The following is a 21,203-nucleotide window of genomic DNA, read 5'->3' as shown; positions in this document are numbered from 1 at the left end:
CATTTGTACATATCTAGCACATCATTAAATATATTAACACTCATCGTAGGATTTGCAATCTTCGTCAGAGTTGCGATTATGGCAATCATAAAATATTTAATTAAAAGGAATTAAAGTCATGCGGTGCAGAAGATTGACAAAGATAATAAGATTTAGCGACTAAGATGGGAAATAAGCGGGTGAGTTGTGGGCAGCGAGGCGGGTGCCCGCTGATTGTTTTCAGCGTGGGCTGTTGGCAACACTGTCCAGAGTTGCCAACGAGTCTTTATCCTCCATATTCTTCTCTTTGTCCATCAGTGCAGCCGTCAATAAGCTAAGAAGAATAATTCAAGTTTAAATGGAGCAGATGATTCAATAAAGCGATCTATAAGCAATAAAAAGATAACAGATAGTAAGATTGATAAGATAATTAATTACATTTGGTTACATGCGACGAGGGGAGAAAAAACAAGCGAGTTTTTACATAGGAAGTTTAGGTAATGACTTCACGAATTGATAATAGCATTCGTAAATTAGAATAACGCTCTTATTTGAGGATGAAATTTACGTAGTATGCAAGCTGCCTCTTCAAAAGAAGAAACCAAGAGCAGCGATGCTACGCTAAAATTCACGAAGAATACATTTTTGGGTATCACAACTATGAGTTTATCTCCCATAACAATGAGTCTAGATGATTCATTAATGTGAATAATAGTAGAACAAGTTAAGGGATAAAGTGGGTCACGGAACGTAAGTGAGTTAAGTCGGCAGCACCGAAACGCTTGGAGTTGCCCACTTATTGATTAAAGAAATATACAGAAAAATAAAAACTTGAATTATATAAGAAATGAATTAATATGCCGGAATAAAGGTAGTAAATATACGATCTTAATATAACGTCGTGGGGCAGAGGCTTCAAAACAATATAAAAAATCAGTATAACTTAACTACTGCAAATTTGTACAAACATTTCACCGGTATACCTATTACAATTGAATTCAAGACGGTAGAAGATGGCCGCGTAGCTTTAGACGAAGCAAACATAACTAAAATGTCAATTTTTGGAGGTAAATACGTGACTTAGAAAACACATGTTCTGAAGTACCAGTAAAAAGTTGGCCTTTGACTCTTGCATTTCGTCATTCGGTAAGAAAATGCATAAATGGGAAGAGATTATGCAGGTTAAGAAGATTAGTGATGCGAGATTTTCCGTAATCAAGCATGAAATTTCTAACGGGCTTTCTAAAACAATTAAGATAAATACTGAAATAGAATATTGGATTATGTTTACACGTTACACTATGTACATGCATTCATTTGAATGTAAAAGATTCTTCTTTCACTGTGATAGTACAGCTTCCGGGCTAGTGCAAGATCTGAGGACGTCCCTTCACCGGGACCTTTTCATTTTCTTCATTCATCATTTTGTCGTGTATAAAAAGCGTCATTCCATCACCATTTCACCATACATTATACAAGATCGGGAGAGGGATATTTTGTCCACATAATACAGGATTTTCAAGGCCACTCAAAACTTAATAGCTCAGTGATCGCTCTAAAAAGTATTGCTTTAGATTGTTTTCTCACGGACACGTTCTTAAAACGTTCCATTGTCAACTTATAAAATACCTCTTAAGTAATACAAAACAGTGGAACTTAATAACAACCAATCTACTAGACTTGAGTTACATGCAATAATCGCACACTTTAACAAATATTCGTGCAAAACGAACATAGAACACAATAACAGCAATAAATAACAGTGATGATACAGCCGGGCTTTTCAACTCGCCGCAGCTGAGGTGAAATTTAAGCAGGTTTATCGATGACCAAGTAAAGGTTGTCGAACGTTCACTGGAATACCAATGTTCAAACAGATGGTTGACCAACATATGGTAGACCAACAGATGGTTGACCAACACATGGTAGACCAACAGATGGTTGACCAACAGATAATTGACCATCACAGGTGGTTGTGCGCAGGAGCCTAACAGACCGCTTGTGCACAGATGTACAAATGAGAAGTCAAATATTCGTGCACATGCACTGATTATAATGTGTGTCCGAGAGGGTTTCGGGCATGCGGAGTAGGTGGGCGTGTCGCGCTCATGGGTGCCGCGCATGCGCTGTAAGGAGAGGTGCCGCGCATGCGGGGTCTCGACGTGCGCATTGTGACGTCACTCGAGTTACCTCATGTTCTCGTAACGGCCCGTCAGCCGTTGCGTCTCGACGTAAATGGCCCGTTTCAGGTCCCGCGCCACTTGCTCCTCGTCGGCGTCACCGTCGATCTGAGAAACACCATTTAGCATTTAGAAACTCAACTTTCATATTAAATTAATTAAAAGTTTAGAGCAGAAAAAATTCAGGTACCTTTCCTTCATATAACAAGTTAAAAAACCTTTTACTTCGTCACAAAAACCTAATACGTTCTGTATCCAGTAAACGATGGCAACCATAACATATTATTTAGCTTCCCAAGAAAACTTCACTTCATGTTTCTTGCCGTGGATCTTCCCGCCAGAGGGAGCGATGGCCTACCAAGTTAAAGGTTTAAAGCAATAACGCCGTAAATCCACAGCCACTGCTTTAACGTGCCTCACTTTATAAATAAATATACAAATGGCCCTATCTCTACATTTATTCCGATACTTAACCCAAACCCAGTGTTTTTAGCTGGAGAACAGTGGAGTTGCAGAGTGCCTGCGTAGATGAGGCCATGAGGCGTAGTGTTTCGTGCTGAGGCCGGGCGTTCAAGCGCAGGTTAAAGAGTTGAATATCTGGCTCAAGACTGCGCAGCCCATGGAGCCAAGAGAACACAAAAGGGCACTGGTTTATTGACCCCAATAAAAATAAGGACCCTCACCATGATCAGACCCTAACCCCTACACACTCGCTGACTCCTGAGAACCCCTCCCTTCACACTCACGATCCTAAGCCTGTTCTTCTCATCGAAGGCCCTGAGCATGGGCAGCGCATTACTCACGATCCTAAGCCTGTTCTTCTCATCGAAGGCCCTGAGCATGGGCAGCTCTGTTCTTCTCGTCGAAGGCCCTGAGCATGGGCAGCCCATTACTCACGATCCTAAGCCTGTTCTTCTCGTCGAAGGCCCTGAGCATGGGCAGGGTAACCTTCCTGTAGAGCGCCAGGCGGCGGTGGGCGCCGTTGACGTTGTCGTCGAGACGAGCCTCGCGCCGCCCGAGGCTGCGGCCCAACTCCAGCTCCGAGCAGTCGATCAGGATTAGCACGGGCACCTGGCCGAACTAACGCACATATATTGCATTAAAATAATTAATGATTTCATGTATACTGGCCAAACAAACTCAGATATATGGTGTTAAAATGTGCTTGCAATATTCAAACTATTTCATGAATGTTGCAATAAAATAGGATTTCAGTATACTTTCGTGATTCGTAACGTTCTCGCATAACAAATGCAGGCAAGTGACCCTAAAATAATATATTATTTCAACATACGTTCGAGATTCGTTCAGCCTTTACCGAACTAAAGCGGAAGTGCTGCAGTAAAAATGCCCGCAATGCCGAATTACTTCAGGAATGTGGCGTTGCAATAAGATTTCAATATAAGTTTGAGGTTTTGAGTGTAACATGTCCCCAAAAATCACAAGAAATGATACCAAAAGAGACACGGAATATCCATTAAAACCTACATAAGCTTCCTCCCCTTCACCCAGCCTTCACTCAAGTAAGCCCAATTTATATAGATCTCTTCCCCAACCCACTCCCCTACCTTCTCCTCGAAGGTCTGGGCTTGGATGACGTCCCTGGGGAAGCCCACCACCACAATCCCCTCCGAGGCTGAGAGCTGCAGCACCTTGCGCTCCAGCACCTGCAGCGTCAGGTCCTGGGGGTGATGGTGACATCATTACTCGTCATTACGGTGCTTGGTGATGGTGAGTAATGGTGATAGTGGCACCATTACTCATTATTACGGTGCTTGATAATGTAGAGTAATGGTGATAGTGGCACTATTTCTTATCATTACGGTGCTTGGTGATGTAGAGTGATGGTGATAGTGGTGTGACCCACCTGGTTGATGACCCACCTGGTTGATGATGACCCGCCTGGTTGATGACCCACCTGGTTGATGACCCACCTGGTTGATGACCCACCTGGTTGATGATGACCTACCTGGTTGATGATCCACCTGGTTGAAGACCCACCTGGTTGATGATGACCCACCTGGTTGATGACCTACCTGGTTGATGACCCACCTGGTTGATGACCCACCTGGTTGATGACCCACCTGGTTGATGAGCTCCCCCTTGGCCATGAGGTCAGCCACCATGGCCACCTGCTCCTGGGTGATGTCCTGGGGGAGCGCCCCGTCGTTCACCTCCCCCACGATCTCCCGCAGAAGTTCCCCCACGACGATGTGGGACCACCCGGGGTACAGGTACATGATGTCGCGTACCAGCGCCCCCTTGTTGGAACCTGGGCCTCCTGCAGGGGTACGAGACACTTATTCAATGGTACTTCTTTTGGGGGTCGGGTACTTGGATATATTCGCTACTTGATTGTTAAGAAATTAGCTGTGTTGGATTATGAATGTTAATATATTGGGGGGGGGCAGCCCCCCTACTGACCCAGGACGAAGAGCATGGGGGGGCAGCCCCCCTACTGACCCAGGACGAAGAGCATGGGGGGCAGGAGTTTGTGCTTGGCGTTCTTGGAGCGCACGCCGGTGGCGGAGAAGGTGAAGTGGTGGGCGGCGGCGAAGGGAACCTCGCGGCGGTACTCTCGGTACGAGCCTGGCGGGGGGGGGGATTCAATAATTATTTATTGATAATAGTCGATTATTACATAGATTAACACTGGATTAACTCAATATGTACTTAATCAATGTGACTTAAATTAAGTAATTACTAATAAGGTTGCGTGACCGAATTTCTTATCGAATTATGAATGTCATGCGCCGAAAATGCCTAGTGAAATTCAGCCTATGGAAATAGGAAGGATATTTCTCGTAAAATCGTGAATTTAACATTTAAATGGGCAAACATTGGAGAAAGTACCGTTTAAAAAGCGGATGTTATAAATGTCACAATATGAATATCAGATTTAAAAAATACGTTAACATTGGAAATAAACAATATAAGAGCAGAAAATTCTTTTTTGCATTATTCACTTATAATACTGGCTTATTAACGCACATATTAATTGATTAGAACGATACAACAAGCATGGCGTCATTGATTTATGTCACGGATTTACTCACTAGTTACCACAGGCAATATGAATTATAAAGAAGTTGCCGCTGAAAACACGTTTTCTTTATATACACTACGCGAAGAAATCTACGGTAAATGCTCCAAAGATTCAAGTATCTTTTATTCACTGATAAAGTAGAGGAGCAATAGTTCACGTTCACAATAATCAAATGAGTAACGGTGGTAATACCTAAAATCGTAACACCTTAAATAATTAAACGAGTTACGCCGAGCAAGCAATAATGGTAATTAGTTTGACCTTTGCTGTCATCGCTGAGGAGCGCAGGCTGCAGGATGACGGCCCTGATGATGTGGTCGTGGCATTTCTGCACGTCCTTGAACACCTGCTCCTGTGACCTCTGACCTGACACCTGCAACACGAGCAACACCTGCTCCTGTGACCTCTGACCTGACACCTGCAACACGAGCAACACCTGCAACATCTGCAACACCTGCTCCTGTGGTCTCTGACCTGACACCTGCAACACTTGCAACACGAGCAACACGAGCTGGAAGACTTGCCTCTACGGCTGCTGCGCCAACACCTGTAACGCAAGCTTGAAGATCTGTTTTGTAAATTTCAAATGGCCACCTCATCAAGCTGGCAGAAAGAACGATAGGGAAAAAGTAGTCATTCTGGGTTTCTTATTCTTCTTGTAAAACTGTAGAAGAAGATTCCGCACATCAGAACAAATGAATATACAAATTGAAGATTTAGACCAAGTACATATATACATGGGTATTAATAAACCAATATCTCACTATCGCACATCTTCTGGCTAAAATAATTATGAAAATGGTAACATGTACAGATCACTAGAACTTACGTGGATGGCTTGTGCCCTATAGTCTTTAAATTCAAAATTGTCAACGGGAATTCAAGTTTACTTTACTCTGCCAAAAGAAAGAAAAGGATTTTACTTCACACTGGATAACTATAAACTAACGACTATAATATGAACAAGACAATATGACAATTATAGCAAATTGACCTAAAGATTAATTCAGCGGAAGCTCAACTCCTAGGAACATCAAAACTGTAATGAATGGCAGGAGGCTGCGACCCAGAATACAGCTTCGCGTCGTAAGGCTACAAACTAAAAGTATATGTCGCACGCGTACTGGACGCGACACTGTTCCTGCAGCCTCTACGGCAACACGTGCAACACTAGCTGTAGCACCACCAACACAAATATCACGCAGAGCAACACAAATATCACGCAGAGAAACACCCGCAACACCCACCACGTACAACACGCAGAGAAACACCCGCAACACCCACCACGTACAACACGTAGAGCAACACCCGCAACACCCACCACGTACAACACGCAGAGCAACACCCGCAACACCCACCACGTACAACACGCAGAGCAACACCCACAACACCCGCAACACCCACCACGTACAACACGCCCATGTTGTCGAGAGCGTCGCACAGCGGCATGACTCTGGCCTGGAAGTCGGCGAGTTCCTTCCTTGCCGCCTCCGCCACGGCGCGTGTTGCGGGGTCCTCGGCCTGCAGCCCCCCGTGCAGCCCCCCGTGTAGCCCAGCTGAGTTACCTCTGCTGGTCGCGGTTCTGGGACGACTGGTCCTGGGCTGGTCGTAGTCCAGTAATATGGCGCCCTCCACGTGGCCCAGCTGATGGCACGGGGACTTAAGAGTGGGACAATCTGGCCCGTCCACGGCATGGGCTACGGGCCCAGACGCTGTACTAGGGTTCGGGCACTAGACATTTTTTAAAGTTTTTAGTATTTCAATCAACTCTTCACAAGACAATAAATAACGTCAACTGCCAGTGGTTCATAACCATCACTTTACCATTCGTGGGAGTCAGCGGGAACTGAATCATCATACGAGAATATCATTACGTAAGAGCTATATATCATCTCATAATATATCATCTCAAGATACGTAATCTCCTAATACATCATCTCATGCTCTATCATCTCATAATATATCATAAACATAATTTTAGAGCAGATGGTAGCCGAATTTCCTAGCTGATGATTGCTGGTCACTGCTGCATAAGCATGGACACAACAGAGATCAGACTGTTACAGCTGAAAAAAACGCTGATACATTTGGCCACAGCTGGTCACAGCTGGTCACAGCTGGCCACAGCTGGTCACAGCTGGTCACAGCTGGTCACAACTGGTCACAGCTGGTCACCTCAATATTGCGGACGAGCGCCAGGCGGTCCCACTCGATGAGCACAGCACCAGCTGGCCTGCCCAGCTGCCATGAAAAAAATGAAAAATAAACAGCACATTATTATTACGAGTCACTCTGGTATATTAACAAAATTAAATAATTTTGTTACCAACCTTTGAGTTCACCCCAACCCCCAACTTTTCCTCCTCCTCTACTCCTTACCAATAAGAGTTCCCCCAGATGCGCGGTGCTCTTATATTGGCATCGGTTATATAATCTGTTAAATAAAGTATTAATGTGATGGTCAGGGTTCATTCCTATGGTTTTTGGAAGTGCGAATGGCAAAGAAGTACACCGGGACAAACTAAGATAATTATAGGCAACATCTCATGCAGTGCAGATGGCCATGGTTTGTCGAGCATTAACGACAAGTTAGTAAGTATTGGCTGTAATATTTCAGGGATGAGAATTTAGTCGTTACTGAATAAGTTAATTGACCGAAAACTGAACACACATGAAGTTGAGTTTTTGCTGCTGCAGCTAACGTATAAACGTATCGTGCAATATTGCGTTATTTTTATCACGCAATAAAAGACAATATCGATGTCACGAAACACTTGATAATATCACTCCTGATATCTTTCTATATAAATGAATCTTCCCATCCCTTCCCCATAAAAAACATAATAATACATACTCCCTGGCCCCGGCAACATTTTGCATTAATAATCAATCGATTTAATAGAATATAATGATAGAATAAATAATCTATCGATTTAATAGAATTAACTATTAGTTGCACATGGAAGTACAGATGCACACTATATATGAGAAAAAATGTATAGTACTTCAGTGCCTGAACGTTTCAAAAGTGCATTATAAAAATAGACTTAAAGTTAATCGAAATAAAAACCCATTAAATAAAAAAGTATAAGTAAAAGCATTTTAGGAGCGAGCTCGATTGAATAAAGAAATCGATGTGGGGGGTGAGACTAAAAGCCCGTGAAATGTGAGGGTAACTACACGCCCGTGACATGTGAGGGTAACTACAAGCCCGTGACATGTGAGGGTAACTACAAGCCCGTGACATATGAGGGTAACTACAAGCCCGTGATTTATGAGGGGAACTACAAGCCCGTGACATATGAGGGTAACTACAAGCCCGTGATTTATGAGGGGAACTACAAGCCCGTGACATGTGAGGGTAACTACAACCCGTGACTCCCCCCACCTTCTCGACGTAGGTGTCGAGGTCGTCAAGGGTGCGCGGGTATCCCGTGACAAGGAAGGCAGCGGTGCGGGGGGCGGCGTGCAGCTCCCGCGCCAGCAGGGCCAGCGCGATGGGGGGCGGCACGTGCTCGGGGGGGCCCAGTCCTGGGGGGACGGGGGGTCTTTAACATAATGTGGTGGGGGCGGCACGTGCTCGGGGGGGCCCAGTCCTGGGGAGGCGGGGGGTCTTCAACATAATGAGGTGGAGGCTTTAAAACATCTTCTATCGAGGGCCTTATATGCTGATTTTGATTACCGTATCAGAAGAAATATAAGCGGGGTTCTATAGAATTTTTTTTCGATACTGAATTTTGCTTTTTTTAATTCGAATTTCGGAGTTACTGACTTCTGATTTTTATAAGCGGAGTTACAGACTTTTAATTCTTATAAGCGGAGTTACTGAATTTTGATTCTTATAAGCGGAGTTACTGATTTTTTATTCTTATAAGCGGAGTTACTGATTTTTTATTCTTATAGGCAGAGTTGCTGACTGTTCATTTTACTGAGCCGAGCTACTGACTGTTGGTTCTTATAAGCGGAATTGAAAGAATTTGGGTGAGACTTAGCGAACGGAAAAATTTTGTTATCAACCAGATTCACGATACTGTTTAGTGAATTGGGTTGACTAGGGCTATTTACGCGGAACCGGTTCCATACTTTCAAATTATCAGGATAATCCTCAAACAGTTCATCCAGTAAATTATCTTCAACATTGGAGTGAGGTAAAGTAGATTAAAGTGATCAATTTTTCAGACGCTACAAAATATTCTAATATTGTCCAGACAAGCAAGAAAAATTCCATCTAGTTAAGCACAAAACATTCGCTAGCAAAGCAACTGAATGGAAATTTTCTAATGCGATGACAAATACTAGCGCTATAAAAGCTTTCAATTTCAGCCTGCAAAAATGGAATGCGAGGAAATAGGCCTATAGAAATGAGGTAGGCTTTTAAATTTACCGATATTTTTAAATTAAAACGAGCCTATAGAACTACAGAAGGCTTATAGAATTAAAGTAAGCCTTTAGTATTAAAGTGGGCGTATGGAATCAAAGTAGGCCTACATAAATAAAGCAGGCCTTCAGGAACCACGTATGTCTATACAATTGAAGTAGGCATATAGATTGACCAGTCAGCTATAGAGCAGTAAATAGCAGTCAGGGCAGTAGCAGCAGTCTAGAGAAAGCTCTAAGGAATAACAGCATTAGTAAGCAGTAAGTAGCAACAAGAAGCAGCAGTAAATGACAGTAAGTAACGATCAGTAATAGCTGTGGCAATGAGTAAACAAGCAGCAACTAACGGCAGTAATAAGCGAGGGCAGTAGCACTCAACAGCAGTAATAAGCTAGCACGATAACAACTAACAGCAGTGGCAACTAACGGCAGTAATATTTAAGACGACTAGTATAACTAATGCCAGTAGCAAATAAGGCCAATAACACTTAAGCACGATTAGTAGCAAGTAACGGTAGTAACAAGCACGAAGAGTAGTAAATAAAGGCAGTAATAAGCTCGATTAGTAGCAACTAACAGCAGTAATAAGTAAGAGCAATAGCAACTAATATCAGTATTAAGCACGATTAGCAACAAGTAATCAGTAGTAATAAGCAGGATCAGTAACAAGAAGCGTGCAGCAAGCTGCAGCAGCAGCTGGACACTTGCAGCAGCTGTCGCTGCACAGGCGAGCGCAACAGGCGGACGTCGCACTGACTGTGCTTCTCGATGATCTCGACTGCGGCGATGGCGGGGGGGTGGGGCAGCATTTGGGAGGGGGGGGATGGGTGATGTGTCTGAGTTTCTAACGAGTTTTTTTTTTATAAATCAACAAATACATGAATAAATGACGCTTTTCGCATCATGAATTGAGAAGAAAATACCTAGGTTACATAGAAATTTTTTTTAACGGCGATCGTCGTTCTTGGGAACTTCAGCAGTCTCGAATTGTAATCAAGATCTCGCAAAAAGACGCGAGTTAATGAGTACGTATGTTGCACGTAGAAAAAAGCACATTGATTTCATAGCGCTTCTAATTTGGTCGTGGCTCGATAATTACGAGTAAAAAGTCTGTAGATAAATTATTAAAACTTGATCGCATCGGGGGCAGCGGGCACGCCACGACCTCGGGTGCAAGGATTTCAGGCCTTCATTTCGTGAAGGCTGTTCGTGAACTACTTCACTTACTCCGCCATCCTTAAATATGCATTAGAATAAACTACAGTCTAGAATACAGTCAAACTAAACTATAAACTTCCTCAAGAATATGAAGAATGGAACTTGTGTTGCGCACTCCACCATATATCGCTTTTAAGGAGGAAACATTACTTTTTTAGTTTGTGGGGTAAAACATTACTTTTTTAGTGAGGCAACCAATCAGGCGCTGCAGCACAAACGAGGCCTATATATTATAGCTAAATCACTAAGATATAGTATACCTAAGACCAGAAGATGCATCTGTTTAAAAATATCTCAATAGGAAGGCATATAGGCTTGGGAGTTACCTTTTCATACAGCTTAATTGAAAAGAAGGCCTATTTTTAGCGCGACCGAGATAATCAGAGTTGTCATATATCGGGAATATTATGGTACTAATTAGTAATTGCGGAAAGAGAGGATTAGTGGATTAAAATGGAACATTGACACACATAAATATAAGTTACAGTTAGTGCAGCGCAAATACGACGACAACACTCAAACAAACAAAATCTTTCATGAAATAATTATGCCCCAGCGAATCAGGTTAATTCAATACTAAAACCTTCAGTGCAGTGAAGAGACATGGAGAATATATTTATTTGCTCACATCGAAGGAATTAACAAAACGTACCATAAATGTACAGTAGAGGGCTAATGTGGCCATACGAGGGTAATTCGAGGGCAACAATGAGGGATGTTTAAGGTATACATGAGGGGTGAGTCAATATGACTCACAAGATTCACGCACGTATTGGCATTAAACAAACATGTCATTCACCATACATACGCGCGAGTATTTAACATGTAAGCATGAAACGTTAACATGTTAACATGTCATGCTCACCATTCTCCCTGACATGCTGCGTGATCACCAGAGTCATGTTAACATGTCATGCTCACCATTCTCCCTGACATGCTGCGTGATCACCAGAGTCATGTTAACATGTCGGTATCTGTCGTGTATGTCCGCCAGATTCTGTGCGTAGGTCGTCTTGCCGCTGCCGGGGCCACCTACAGCAATATAAAATAAAGATAAATCACATAAATCTATACAGATAAATAGATATACTTCAATAATATCTAATAGATGAATTTTAATAATAAATCTTCTATAGCACATCCAGTATTCGTGCTGCTAGGTAATCCAGAATACTGTTACATGTATTCAGTTCATGAATGTTAATTAAATACAGATCTGTTTGAAACAACATTTTACATAGAACATAAACACCATTGACTCTCGCTTCAAATTCTGAAAAGAAATGTTGTGCGTCTTTGAAACTAAACTCCTATCTACCAATTGAAATACCCTATTTCAATATATTTCGCCAAGCCGAAATAAATACGTACTTTATATGATGAAAATATATGAAATAGCCGAAAATATTATGAAAAATATACATTATATTCATGACGTCTTTACGAACCTAAGAAGAATATGACGGGGGCTGGGGTGTCGATGGGGGGTGAGGGGTAGTTGGGGGAGGTGGGGGTGAGCTCCATGGCCTCGATCCCCTCACCCCCTCTCTCCGTCATCCCGCTCCCCCCGCCGATCACGAGGGGAGCGAGGCCCCCTGTGGGGGAGGGGAGTAACGAAGAAATAAAATGTGATAATAAAATTTGGTTACAATACATTTATGTACTGTAACTTGGCATGACTGTAACTTGGCATGACTGTAACTTGGCATGACTGCAACTTGGCATGACTGTAACTTGGCATGACTGTAACTTGGCATGACTGTAGCTTGGCATGACTGTAACTCGGCATGAATAACTTGAAAGTAACTTGACTTATACAGTGACTGTGTTTGCAGCAGTTACAGCCGTCACAGCAGATATAACTTACTTATAAACATCGACTTCTACAACAACTGTAAAAGGTACAGCAGCTATAAATTAGACAAGGAGTTATTAGTTCAAAATCTACAACATATAAAGCAACTATAATTCCACCGCAGCTTTAACTTTTACAACAGCTATAAATTATACAGCAGCTATAACTAATACAGCAGCTTTAACTTATACAGCAGCTATAGCTTATACATCAGCTATAACCTATAGAGCAGCTATAACTAATACAGCAGCTTTAACTTATACAGCAGCTATAGCTTATACATCAGCTATAACCTATAGAGCAGCTATAACTAATACAGCAGCTTTAACTTATACAGCAGCTATAGCTTATACATCAGCTATAACCTATAGAGCAGCTATAACTAATACAGCAGCTTTAACTTATACAGCAGCTATAGCTTATACATCAGCTATAACCTATAGAGCAGCTATAACTAATACAGCAGCTTTAACTTATACAGCAGCTATAGCTTATACATCAGCTATAACCTATAGAGCAGCTATAACTAATACAGCAGCTTTAACTTATACAGCAGCTATAGCTTATACATCAGCTATAACCTATAGAGCAGCTATAACTAATACAGCAGCTTTAACTTATACAGCAGCTATAGCTTATACATCAGCTATAACCTATAGAGCAGCTATAACTAATACAGCAGCTTTAACTTATACAGCAGCTATAGCTTATACATCAGCTATAACCTATAGAGCAGCTATAACTAATACAGCAGCTTTAACTTATACAGCAGCTATAGCTTATACATCAGCTATAACCTATAGAGCAGCTATAACTAATACAGCAGCTTTAACTTATACAGCAGCTATAGCTTATACATCAGCTATAACCTATAGAGCAGCTATAACTAATACAGCAGCTTTAACTTATACAGCAGCTATAACTTCTAGAGCAGCTATAACTTCTTGAGCAGCTATAACATCTAGAGCAGCTATAACTTATACTGCAGTTGGAACTTATACAGCACTATAACTTTTACAGCAGCTATAACTTATACAGCAGTTATAACTTATACAGCAGCTATAACTTATACAGCAGCTATAACTTATACAGCAGCTATAACTTGTAATGAACATTTAAAGGACAGAACCTGCAGCCAGGTTGGACAGAATCAAGTTAGACGGACGCCGACCTGCGGAAAGACAGAAACTGTCATCAATTCCCTCATTCACCACCAACGTTCCCCTCACTTCCCTCACTCACCATCAACGTTCCCCTCACTTCCCTCACTCACCACTAACGTTCCCCTCACTCACCACCAAAGCTACTCTCACTTCCCTCGCTCACCACCAAAACTCCCTTCACTTCCCTCACTTACCACCAAAGCTCTCCTCACTTCCCTCACTCACCACCAAAGCTCCCCTTTTTCACCACCAAAGCTCCCCTCACTCACCATCAAAGCTCCCCTTACTTCCCTCACTCACCGCTGTGCTTGCTGCCCGTTAGCACGTGCCCGTTGCGACCTGCACAAGATATGTTGTATAAATAATAGAAGTATCAACAGCATATCATTAAGATCATCATTGCCTAATGATTCAATACCTGTTTTATGATAAAAAAAACTAGAGTGAACAAGTGTACTCATGATTTTTACAAGACTCCGTAGGCATTTCCAAAATTTGAAACAAGAACCAACATCAGAGGCCACGGCTATAAACTAAAAAAACTGCGGTGCTACTTATACACGCGACAACATTTCTTCTCGCTTCGAGTCACCGACATGTGGAACAGCCTCCCTGATGACATCGTTGACGCTCCATGAGCATGAAGCGACCATGTAGATACGTTTCTTCGAGTTACCCCCGCAACTTATTTTCTAGGATTGTTGCCAGCCTATCATAATTTTGCGCAGTTACCCGTCAGCTCAAACTTCCTACTTTCGTCCACGACATTTCATTCATTAGCATTAATAAGTACCAACTGTTATCTAAATACTGTTTGATATAAATTAGCAACATATCCGTAGTATCAGCACAGACCATGGAAGAAATATTATTAAGAAATTTCAGTTTGTTAGACTCATTTACATAACTGTCATAGCTTATGTAATCTGGCCTCCAAAGCTTGATTCAAATAATATATCCTACCGCGTTTCATTCCCCATCATGAAAAACTATTGTAAGACGCTAGCACAGTCTGGTCACTGACTTACAATTAAGCCATTGCCGGAATATAGGGCGTTTGGTACAACCAAATGTTTGGCACGAGTTAAACCTTATGGGACTCATACCGCGCTGCTAGAGTTCCGCTGCTAGAGTTCTCACGTCTCACAAACGCGTTCAAGAACAGACTAGAGAAAAATATGTAGAAATATTTGTACAGACATGAAATGTCTAACACCCTACGGACCTTGTAATAAGTCCAGCAGCTATTTCAATTCAAAGTCAGTTTGGAAAAGATCCGGTCGATAAGCCCGCGTTCTGATCTCCTGGAAACCGGTCGCGAATTTACAAGAACCGGCAACCAAGAACAGACAAGCCAAATAGGGTTTATTGCCATCGCCGACATACTATATACCCAACCGTTCTCTACTATACCATACCGCGCTATAGTATACCACAGTATACCACACTTTACAATACTATACCATACTATGCTATCCCATACTATAACACACCGTGCTATACTATACCAAATTATACCGTGATAAATTTACTTTCTGAGCTCGGAAATTCATTACCTCGGAGGGTTCGGGCACATAATGCTGATACCTGGAGGAGTTTATAAGTTCAATTCTGATACCCAGAGCAGGTTATCAGCATAATGTACCGCCTCCGCACTCATGTAGGCTAAGGCTCCTCGGCGAGATATTATGAAAAATCTAATTTGGGTGAGAAGTTATTTGCTGAAAATTTATATATTTGGCTTCAGTGAAAAATAATGTAGGAAATACCCAACGAAAATACCGTTAATTACGATTGTACAATGTATTCAGCATAACAAACGAGCATCTGGAAGTATTTTTTAAACCCAACTTGTTCTCATTTCCCCATCACCGCTCCATGTTTTTACCTCTACAACCTACTGCCCTAAATGCATCCCCAGCAACCCCTACCTTTTCCCCCTCCTTGCCCCTCAACTCCCCTCGGTCTGCCCTCTCGAGCTAAGGGCAGCAGCCCCTTTCCTTCTGAGCCCTGACCGCGGGGCAAGGTCAGCATTAGAACCACAGCACAGCAGCACAGCAAAGCACAGCCTAGCAGCACAGCCTAGCAGCACAGCAAAGCACAGCCTTGCAGCATAGCAGCACAGCACAGCAGCACAGCCTAGCAGCACAGCACACCTAGCAGCACAGCACAGCCTAGCAGCACAGCCTAGCAGCACAGCAGCACAGCCTAGCAGCACAGCAGCACAGCCTAGCAGCACAGCAGCACAGCCTAGCAGCACAGCAGCACAGCCTAGCAGCACAGCACAGCCTAGCAGCACAGCAGCACAGTCTAGCAGCACAGCACAGCCTAGCAGCACAGCACAGCCTAGCAGCACAGCACAGCCTAGCAGCACAGCACAGCCTAGCAGCACAGCACAGCCTAGCAGCACAGCACAGCCTAGCAGCACAGCACAGCCTAGCAGCACAGCACAGGCTAGCAGCAGCACAGCACAGGCTAGCAGCAGCAAAGCACAGGCTAGCAGCAGCAAAGCACAGGCTAGCAGCAGCAAAGCACAGGCTAGCAGCAGCACAGCACAGGCTAGCAGCAGCACAGCACAGGCTAGCAGCAGCACAGCACAGCCTAGCAGCAGCACAGCACAGGATAGCAGCAGCACAGCACAGGCTAGCAGCAGCAAAGCACAGCCTAGCAGCAGCACAGCACAGGCTAGCAGCAGCACAGCACAGCCTAGCAGCACAGCAGCACAGCCTAGCAGCAGCAAGGCACAGCTGCAGCAGAAATAACAGCTCGTGTTACGAACAGCAACAACAGCCGCATTCACAATTAACAACGGTAGGCCAACAACAACAATACCTTAGCACGAACAGGTACACCATCTGCTGTTAGGTAGGCATTTTGCCTGGCCAAACTGTGTCATAATGACCCAGACAGCCGCATCACTCTGAGTGTGGGGTCTAAATTTCTCAACATTTAGGATTACCTCGAAGGAGGTGATGACGTCAGCACCTGAGGTCACGTCAGGTCTGACGTCACAGGTCACGTATTGATGACCTCGCGCTGTTGATGTTATTGTGCCCTTGTTGTTGTTAGTGCAGGTTTTTAATAGTTTAGCAGTTGCTGGTGCCGCAGTTCGTTATGAATTTTAGTTAGCCGAAAAGTTGTGGTTTTTGATGCTGATTTTGATGCTTTTCGTAACATGAACTGTCACTTTTTCTGCTTCGGTTGTAGTGAGAGGGAGGCTTAATCTGTAGCTTGGTAACTTGTAGCTTCAAATAAATTAAGTTATTTGCTACCCTAATAACATGAATCTTATTTTGGTCCTCAAGCACAAAACGACAATGTTCTTTTTTATCCCAGTTACTGTGTGGCAACATTTAGATCATCCATCTTGTTGTGGCCTATTTGCTTTTTCTTACCAAAGTACAGAAGGCTGCACTAATCTATAAAGAAAAGTCTGCACTAATCATTACATAAAAGTCCGCATTAATCGGCGCAGAAAAGTCTGCACTTATCTGTACAGAAAAGTCTGCTTTAACCTGTACAGTGAAGTCTACACTAATCTGTACAGAAAAGTCTGCACTAATCAGCACCGAAAAGTCGGTACTAATCGGTACAATAAAAGTCGGCACTAATCGGTCCCTAAAAATCTGCACTAATCTGTAGAGAAAATTATGCACTATTCGGTACATAAAACTTCATCAAACGATCATTCAACCGACGTGTTGGCCCGCATGTCAGTTTTTGCCAAAATAATGCCGAAATCGAAAGAATTTTATCTTTGACTATCAACCAACGGCTGAACCGAGTACGTGTATTAGGCTGAAGCCTGTGCCTGAAGCTGAAATAATTCTGCATAGAGGCTGAAAGTCAAATCGGGTTAGTCTTTTCTGGGTCCTTCGCTTTAACCTTTTATCGGGCATGTAATCACGTTGGATAAAATTTTCAAACGTTCAATTGAGGGCCACTTCCACCAGACCAGGTATCAAGGATGAGGACACTTTCATCAGGGATCAAGGATGAGGTCACTTTCATCAGGGATCAAGTGTGATGTCACTTTCACCAGGGATCAAGGGTGAGGTCACTTCCACCAGGGATCAAGGGTGAGGTCACTTCCACCAAGGATCAAGTGTGATGTCACTTTCACCAGGGATCAAGGGTGAGGTCACTTCCACCAGGGATCAAGGGTGAGGACACTTTCACCAGGGATCAAGGGTGAGGACACTTCCACCAGGGATCAAGGGTGAGGACACTTCCACCAGGGATCAAGGGTGAGGTGACTTCCACCAAGGATCAAGGGTGAGGTCACTTCCACCAAGGATCAAGGGTGATGTGACTTCCACCAGGGATCAAGGGTGAGGTGACTTCCACCAAGGATCAAGTGTGAGGTCACTTCCACCAGGGATCAAGGGTGAGGTCACTTCCACCAGGGATCAAGGGTGAGGTCACTTCCACCAAGGATCAAGTGTGATGTCACTTTCACCAGGGATCAAGGGTGAGGTCACTTCCACCAGGGATCAAGGGTGAGGACACTTTCACCAGGGATCAAGGGTGAGGACACTTCCACCAGGGATCAAGGGTGAGGACACTTCCACCAGGGATCAAGGGTGAGGTGACTTCCACCAAGGATCAAGGGTGAGGTCACTTCCACCAAGGATCAAGGGTGATGTGACTTCCACCAGGGATCAAGGGTGAGGTGACTTCCACCAAGGATCAAGTGTGAGGTCACTTCCACCAGGNGCATGGGGGGGCGGGAGGTGATGCGGGGAGGAGAATGGGGGGGGGTGCAGGCAAAAGGGGGAGAGGGGGAGACCATACCCCCTCCTCCCTCCCCTCAATAATAATGGAAAAGTTAATGTATTATATATAATTATCTTCAAAATAGCGTCCAGACATCACAATTTCAGGAGATTGAAGCACCACTTACCACACTGCACCACTCACCACACTGCACCACTATTAATCAAGCACCACTCACCACACTGCACCACTCACCACACTGCACCACTATTAATCAAGCACCACTTACCACACTGCACCACTGTGCACCACTCACTGCACCAGTCACTGCACCACTCACTGCACCACTCACTGCTCCACTCACTGCACCACTCACTGCACCACTCACTGCACCATTCACTGCACCACTCACTGCACCACTCACTGCACCACTCACTGCACCACTCACCACCACTCTCATCACGTCTAATTTATGAGCTATAACAACGCAGCCCAGCGACCTTGAGACGGCCTGAGGGAGGCAGGCGAGGGCGGGCAATGTTTTGTGCAGACTTATAATTACAGAAATATATTCAGCATTTATTAGTTAAATATTAAATAAATATTATTAAATTTAGTTAAATATTAGTGCAAATAGACATGCACTGTTTGTCCTAGTGGGTCATCTTGACACAGTTTATAGGAGCATAAGATCGTTTCAGTGATACGTCCGCTCCCAGCTGTTTATGTGGATTAGAGAACGTGTCTATATATGGACAATTATTGGACCCAATTATCATTAATATTATATTATTATTAATTATTTATAATTATAATTATTATTATAATTATTTGGGCCCAATAATTTTTGTGTTGTAATGTGATCTTAACGCAGTAAAGCCATGCATGTAACATCTCAAGTTCTTGTATAATTTGTTGGTTTAAATTTCGAGCTAATTAATAATTATAAAGCAATTTAATTGACAGTAAAATTCATGATACCTTCAGTGGAAAATTTTCAGCGAGTCCAATACACGTCCAATCAATTCAGTAGAGCATACACGGCCAATCAAATTATCGAGTAAGAATTTAAGAAATATTAAAAATATACAACAATCTGGTTCCCGAAATTTATGTTTAACAAATGACGGCGCTTGTCTCCAAATTGTTCAGTAATTTTATAGGATAGGGTATCAGTTCGGCCACAAGTCCACGGACCTCGCACCCAGTATTCAAGTATCTCGGCCATTGCTCACACCAATGAAATTAAATGCATGTGAGGTTATTGTAAGACTAATAGTTATTATAAGACTCATAGTTATTATAAGACTCGTAGTTATTTTAAGACTCATAGTTATAATAAGACTCATAGTTATTATAAGACTCGTAGTTATTATAAGACTCATAGTTATTATAAGACTCATAGTTATTATAAGACTCATAAATATTATTAGACTCGTAGTTATTAAAAGACTCATAGTTATTATAAGACTCATAGTTATTATAAGACTCATAAATATTATTAGACTCATAGTTATTATTAGACTCATAGTTATTATAAGACAAATAGTTATTATAAGACTCATAGTTATTGGACGACTCATAGTTGTTATTAGACTCATAGTCATTATATGACTCATAGCTATTGTAAGACTCAAATTGAAGTAATGAGCAGGAATGCAGTGATTGGTCTGTGGTGATGACGTCATGTTCCAGGCAGGACCAATCAGAGACGCGCTAATTTAGTCGCGCAAATGGTGCAACATATTTTTAACTTCTCTTTCTTTTGTCCTGATTTTGCGGTAAAACGAAACTGTACTGCTGGCAGCCACAGCAGCAGTACTGCTGGCAGCCACAGCAGCAGCACTGCTGGCAGCCACAGCAGCAGCACTGCTGGCAGCCACAGCAGCAGCACTGCTGGCAGCCACAGCAGCAGCACTGCTGGCAGCCACAGCAGCAGCACTGCCGGCAGCCACAGCAGCAGCACTGCTGGCAGCCACAGCAGCAGTGTGCCAGGGGTTCACCGTCATCAAGATAAGGCTGCGGCCCTCAAGTACATAACATAAAACAAGCTCCTCTTGCATCGTAACAAATCTGAACGCCGCCAGCAGCGTCAAGCCATCGTCACAAATGCCAACGGCAAATTTCGGTGAACCAAGTTTGCTGAAACTTTTTTGACAGCTAATTTTGGCTAGCTAGTTGCGTCTGCTAAATTGGGTCACCAAAATGTGGCAGGCAATGTTGGGTCAGAAAAGTTGTGCCAGCTAAGTTCGGCTAGCGACAGACTAAGTTCGGCTAAGGTCAGGAAAGTTCGGCTAAGTTCGGCTAAGGTCAGGAAAGTTCGGCTAAGTTCGGCTAAGGTCAGGAAAGTTCGGCAAGGTCAGGAAAGTTCGGCTTAGTTCGGCAAGTTACGCAAGCACGTAGTAGTAGTAGTGGTAGAATGGTTTGCTAGCGCTTCTGCTATCAAGCTATTTCGCACCGGAGGTAAAAAGATATCATCGCCAGCAAGGCGAAAGGTTTAAATTATTCAAAATCTCAAATTGTTCATCACCCACAAGGGGTGAAAGGTCTCAGATGTCCTGTCTGCGGAAGCTGGCTCGAAAGAAGCAGCGTTAGCATCTCAAAGAGACGAAGTGACAAGGAGGGACAGGTGACAAGGAGGGACAGGTGACAAGGAGGGACAGGTGACA

At 43.3% G+C, this 21,203-nt stretch overlaps 1 protein-coding gene across 1 annotated transcript in view; it reads right to left on the bottom strand.

Moving 5' to 3' along the window:
* LOC108667099 (adenylate kinase isoenzyme 5) overlaps window positions 1–21,203 on the bottom strand; it is a 23,455-nt gene continuing 2,252 nt past the window's right edge. Inside the window, exons 2-14 of the mRNA XM_018154084.2 lie at window positions 14,119–14,157; window positions 12,249–12,395; window positions 11,722–11,832; window positions 8,594–8,736; window positions 7,381–7,446; window positions 6,610–6,849; window positions 5,467–5,578; window positions 4,623–4,748; window positions 4,244–4,440; window positions 3,728–3,841; window positions 3,057–3,239; window positions 2,170–2,267; window positions 1–313 (exon numbers count right to left, since the gene is read on the bottom strand). Coding sequence (XP_018009573.2) covers window positions 220–313; window positions 2,170–2,267; window positions 3,057–3,239; window positions 3,728–3,841; window positions 4,244–4,440; window positions 4,623–4,748; window positions 5,467–5,578; window positions 6,610–6,849; window positions 7,381–7,446; window positions 8,594–8,736; window positions 11,722–11,832; window positions 12,249–12,395; window positions 14,119–14,157 — 1,670 coding nt within the window. The 3' untranslated portion in view covers window positions 1–219. The remainder of the gene's footprint in view (window positions 314–2,169; window positions 2,268–3,056; window positions 3,240–3,727; window positions 3,842–4,243; window positions 4,441–4,622; window positions 4,749–5,466; window positions 5,579–6,609; window positions 6,850–7,380; window positions 7,447–8,593; window positions 8,737–11,721; window positions 11,833–12,248; window positions 12,396–14,118; window positions 14,158–21,203) is intronic.

Source organism: Hyalella azteca, unplaced genomic scaffold, assembly GCF_000764305.2.
Source record: "Hyalella azteca isolate HAZT.00-mixed unplaced genomic scaffold, Hazt_2.0.2 contig16928, whole genome shotgun sequence".
Classification (NCBI taxonomy): Eukaryota; Metazoa; Arthropoda; class Malacostraca; order Amphipoda; family Hyalellidae; genus Hyalella; species Hyalella azteca.
The sequence above is the reverse complement of the archived record's forward strand: the minus strand, read 5'-3'. Positions and strand labels throughout refer to the sequence as shown.